The sequence below is a fragment of the Erinaceus europaeus genome, chromosome 18, assembly GCF_950295315.1.
Source record: "Erinaceus europaeus chromosome 18, mEriEur2.1, whole genome shotgun sequence".
NCBI classification, from domain to species: Eukaryota; Metazoa; Chordata; class Mammalia; order Eulipotyphla; family Erinaceidae; genus Erinaceus; species Erinaceus europaeus.
In genome coordinates, this window is record NC_080179.1 from 74,825,112 (window position 1) to 74,830,320 (window position 5,209).

Genomic DNA, 5,209 nt, shown 5'->3' on the forward strand with positions numbered 1-5,209 from the left:
CATTAGTCACCACCACCACTCCCTCCTTTTTCCTGTATAGCTCTGGCCGATTTTCCCCTAAAACTTTTTAGCAAGTGCCTGTTATAGCAGGTCTTCATTATGTTCCAGAAGATTATTCACAAGCCCAGTCACCGTTGATTCTGTATTCCGGAGGGGAACACTTTAATTAACAGAACAATAAGAACCCACTAGAATATACGTTTTTCCATGGTTCACATCTGCTAAAGAAAGGCAGAATGTTCGTTTAGGAAAGTATCAATATGTCCTCTGTGATAACGCACAGTCTTCAGCTATATTTTAAAGAAATTTGAGGCTCACCTGAGGCATATGCAATTATGGGCCTTGTGAAATATAGACACAGCATCTTTGTGTAAATCACCAAAAAAAAAAAAAAAAAAAAACAAGTCCCGGCCAGAGAGTCTAAGCAAGCAATGTAAAAGGGGCTAATTATCTCAGCAGGTTGGCACAACTGCCTTTAGTCTGCAGATAATCAGCCTTCAAAAACACAGGCAGGAACGCGATGGTATTCCAGAAACACCTTTGTTGGTTTCTAATTTTTTAATTATTTGTTTATTTATCTATTATTTTTACAGAGACAGGCAGAATTGATATAGGGAAGGGAAAGACACACACAGAGGGAGAGAGAGAGAGAGGGAGGTCTGCAGCACTGCCTCACTGTTTGTAAAGCTTTCCCCCTGTAGGTGGAGACCAGGGACTTGAACCTGGATCCTTGAGCATGGTAATATGTAAGCTCCACTGGCTGTGCCACTGCCCAATCACCACCTCCCCCAGAACACCGTTACAGAAGGGACAGATGTGACTGGGATCATATTTTGTGGGCGGCAGATTCCAAAGACGTTTCTGGGAGCTCTGGGTGAGAGAAGCACAGCCCCTGCCTTCTGTCCATCACCCCCACCACCAGCAGCAGCCCTTCCTAGTAGGCAGCATGGCCAGGAGACAGCTTCAGATCTTAATCTCTGCTGGCAAGTCTTAGCAACATGTCCAGAGAGTCTGTGGCCAAATTCAGCCATGTGGGCATGACAGTCATGTGACCAGAAGCTAACTGATATCTCTTTCTGGTGAGTTCCAGTACTGCAGCTCTCAGTAGCATTTCCTGACTCTCTTGAGACCATTCTAGGTCACTGCGTTGAATTCAAGAACATTCTTGAAACAAACAAAAAAAAAATTTTTAAGGAAATTAAAAAATCAGAAATATCTTACGTAATCATTCCTCCATATATAACTCAGTCATTTATCCCTTATTCAATCAAAAGGAATAAAATAATATATATTTAAGAAAATAACCCTGGAGGCAATTAAAAAAACTGGCCCCAACAACTTATTTCAAGGTGGAACCTCATTTACCTGCACATCTCCTGCTGTGTCAGTTAACCCTCTCCTTGGGGCCTGAGTGGCTGCTGGCTCTGAGGAGCACAGCCCCATTTAAATGTAAATTTTGACATTCAGCCCCAGAGTAGAAAAGAAATAGTTTCCTCACCAAGCACTGGGAGGCAGAAGAAGGATTAAATATTAATTCTTCCTGAAGGAAGACTTTTTAATCATGTTTACCTTTAGACGATGGTGATTCCAGGTCTCTTCCTCCTTTGCAGAGAATATTAGCTTTTTAATTACCTGAAACTGGGCTGCAGTGTCCACACCTCTTAGATTCTCTGGCTTGGTCACAGAAACTGTGATTAAGCAAAGTTTTGTTAAAACCAGGGTTCCCAGTGCTGATAATCAACAGAAGAAGAAAAAAAAAGCCAAAGACAGTCAAGCAGAAATGTAAAGGGGCGGGGAGGGTGTTGTCAGCGGCACACCTGACTGATAGAGCACACATGCTACCATCCACCAGGACTGGGGTCCAAGCTCTAGGTCCCCATCTTTATCTGTCTTTCTCTCCCCCTGGCTATCTCCTCGTCCCCTCTCAGGTTCTCTCTGTCCTATCAAAAATAACTAGGGGCCTTGCAGATGCCTTCACCTACTTGCCTAGCATCCTACAGCCATGGTCAACCCCACCGTGTTCTTCGACATCGCCAATGATGGTGAGCCCCTGGGCCGCGTCTCCTTCGAGCTGTTTGCAGACAAAGTTCCGAAGACCGCAGAAAACTTTCGCGCTCTGAGCACTGGAGAGAAAGGGTTTGGTTATAAGGGTTCCTGCTTTCACAGAGTTATCCCTGGATTTTTGTGCCAGGGTGGTGACTTCACACGCCATAATGGCACCGGAGGCAAGTCTATCTATGGGGAGAAATCTGAGCATGAGAATTTCATCCTGAAGCATACAGACCCAGGCATCTTGTCAATGGCAAATGCTGGACCCAACACAAACGGTTCTGTTAGCGAGCATAAATCAAACCACCATCCACTGAAAGGAAGCAAAGATGTTTATTGACGAATCCGAATCTGGGCCGAGATGGTGACTGGTGTTAGTCTACCAAGCTCGACCCCGAACAGGGCTCAAACCACACAATTTATAGGAATTCAGACTACACTCAGGGAGGGGGAGCACATCACCTTATCAACCTACATCCAATAACAGGCTATAGCAAACACAAAATCCAATCATTTCAAACTTAGCAAAAAGCGGGGTCCATACAAAGCAAAGCGCGGGCTAATTTCAAACCTTGCAAAACCAGACAACCAATAAGACTTGACCAGGTATTAGGTACTCACATCCCCCTACCGTCATACCAGGCCATCTGGCGACCAGTATACCGCTGGGGCTATGCAGAGGTCCTGATAAGGCTAGCCCTCACACAGAACTTCTGCAAAACACCTGATAGCCTTCACTGATTAGTCCCGTTCTTCAAAGGGAAAAGGACAAGGAATTTTCCACCTCATACTACAAGCAACTCATACTAAAAGCACTTAACAAACAACTGCATAAAAAAAGGGGAATTTCAAGGCTACTGCCTTTTACACAAGATCACACATCCAATAGGATTTAGACGGGTATGGTCACCACATCCCCCCACCTTCTACTGTGACCACCCAGTAAACCACATTCCGTGCAAAGGTCCTGATAAGCCTGATATGCAGGGTCTTTTAGCAACTAGCTTGTGGTTTACTGATTAAGCTCTGTTTGTCAAGAAAGGAGGGGAAAGGGCAAGGAATTTTCCATCTCACACTACAAGCATTTTATACTAAAAGAAGCTAAAAACTTCTATATAAAAAAACTTCGGCGCAAAGCACAAGGATCGGCATAAGGATCCCAGTTCGAACCCCGGCTCCCCACCTGCAGGGGAATCGCTTCACAGGCGGTGAAGCAGGTCTGCAGGTGTCTGTCTTTCTCTCCTCCTCTCTGTCTTCCCCTCCTCTCTCCATTTCTCTCTGTCCTATCCAACAACGACAACAATAATAACTATAACAAAACAACAAGGGCAACAAAAGGGAATAAATCAATAAAATAAATATTTTTTAAAAAATTCACCCTATACTAACTACAAATATATTTCATTATGAGGAATTAGTAACTTCAATGGAAAAAAAGGCACATTGAAATTTTAGAATATATTCTAATAGCAATGGGTCAGCACACTGAAATGAACCAATAAGTCACAACTAAATATGAGCAAAAAAAAACTTCAAGGCCACTGCCTTTTACAGGTTCCCAGTTCTTCATCTGCACTGTTAAGACCGAATGGTTGGATGGCAAACATGTGGTCTTCGGCAGAGTGAAGGAGGGCATGAATGTTGTGTAGGCCATGGAGGGTTTTGGCTCCAAGAATGGCAAGACCAGCAAGAAGATCACCATTGCTGACTGCGGACAAATCTAATAAATTTGAGTTGTTTTATTATAACCACCAGACCATTCCTTCTGTAGCTCAGCAGAGCACCCCTCCACTCCTCTGCTCAAAACACCCTGGAACTGTGTTCTTGCTACAGTCCTTCAGTTTCCATGTTTTCCTTATCGATCTCTTCCAAGTCTAGCTGGATTTCAGAGTTAAGTTTATGATTATGAAATAAAAAAAGTTGTGTGCCCTTAAAAAAAATAATAAAATAACTAGGGCAAAATATATACCTGAAAGCAAAAGTACACAAGAGTCTGCAGTAAGTACCCCCCACCCCAACACTTCATCTGCTCTATTCCGGCCTTTAGGTCTATGATTGTTCAACAGTTTGTTTGGCTTTGTATGTTAACTCTCTTTACAGCCACCAGGTTCCAGATGCCAGCATGATGCCGACAGATTTCCCTGAACAGACAACCCCACCAATGTGTCCTGGAGCTCCAATTCCCCAGAGCCCTGCCCCACTAGGGAAAGAGAGAGACAGGCTGGGAGTATGGATCCACCTGTCAACATCCATGTTCAGCGGGGAAGCAATTACAGAAGCCAGACCTTCCACCTTCTGCACCCCACAATGACCCTGGGTCCATGCTCCCAGAGGGATAAAGAATGGGAAAGTTATCAGGGGAGGGGATGGGATACGGAGTTCTGGTGGTGGGAAATGTGTGGAGTTATACCCCTCTTGTCCTATGGTTTTGTCAATGTCTCCTTTTTTAAAATTAATTAAATAATTAAAAATAAATAAATAACTCAGGAAGGAGGGAGGGAGGGGAAAGGAGAAAGGAGGGGAAAAATGAAATAACATGAAAGAAATGAAACCATTTGATTTCAGACTGAAAAGGAACAGAAACTCCTTACCTACAGAATACCCCACACTGGTGACGAAGCTTAGGGTCCTTGTGGGGCATGTGACACCCCACCACGCCGACATGTGCTCTGCTGAATTAGCCCCGGCATCAGGTATCCTGAATCAACCTCACTATAGGAGGGTAATCCAATTTGAGGTCTCTGTTTCCAGAAAAATGGCCCGGGTTCAAATCCCGCTCTTTAGCTGTCATGTTCTGAGTCACTCCATGCCACAGAGCCTGAGTTTGCTCTCCTGGAAAGTGAGTGAGCGCCCCCTGGCAGGACGCTATGAGAGCTCAGTTCAGGGTGGGGTGGTGACACGTCTTGTAGAGTAAGCGCATTACCATGCACAAGAACCCAGGTTCAAGCCCTTTGCCCCATTTTCAGGGAGGAAGCTTCGTGAGAACTGAAGCACTGCTGCAGGCGTCTCTCTTCCTCTCTCCCTCTCTATCTCCTCCTTCCCTGTCAATTCCTATCTGTCTTTTTTCTTTTCTTTTTTTATTTTTATATTACAGAATTACATGTCCACAGGGGTTTGAATCCAGACCATTCCCACCACCAGAGTTCTGAATCTTCACTCT

General features: G+C 44.4%; 1 protein-coding gene across 1 annotated transcript; it reads left to right on the forward strand.

The window, feature by feature from the left end:
* The first annotated feature begins 1,992 nt into the window (after window positions 1-1,992).
* On the forward strand, window positions 1,993-4,000 carry LOC103111592 (peptidyl-prolyl cis-trans isomerase A-like). Its single transcript, XM_016187182.2, has 2 exons — window positions 1,993-2,327; window positions 3,604-4,000. Exons 1-2 carry the CDS (start codon window positions 2,003-2,005, stop codon window positions 3,696-3,698), a joined length of 420 nt encoding a protein of 139 aa, XP_016042668.1. The 5' UTR covers window positions 1,993-2,002; the 3' UTR covers window positions 3,699-4,000.
* Window positions 4,001-5,209: the final 1,209 nt, after the last annotated feature.

What these genes read in the sequence shown, in the direction of transcription:
- LOC103111592 (XM_016187182.2), top strand. Translation starts at nt 2,003, where the DNA reads ATGGTCAACCCCACCGTGTTCTTCGACATCGCCAATGATGGTGAGCCC. An exon ending in TGCTGGACCCAACACAAACG is followed by an intron (nt 2,328 to 3,603) that starts GTTCTGTTAGCG and finishes TGCCTTTTACAG; the next exon opens with GTTCCCAGTTCTTCATCTGC.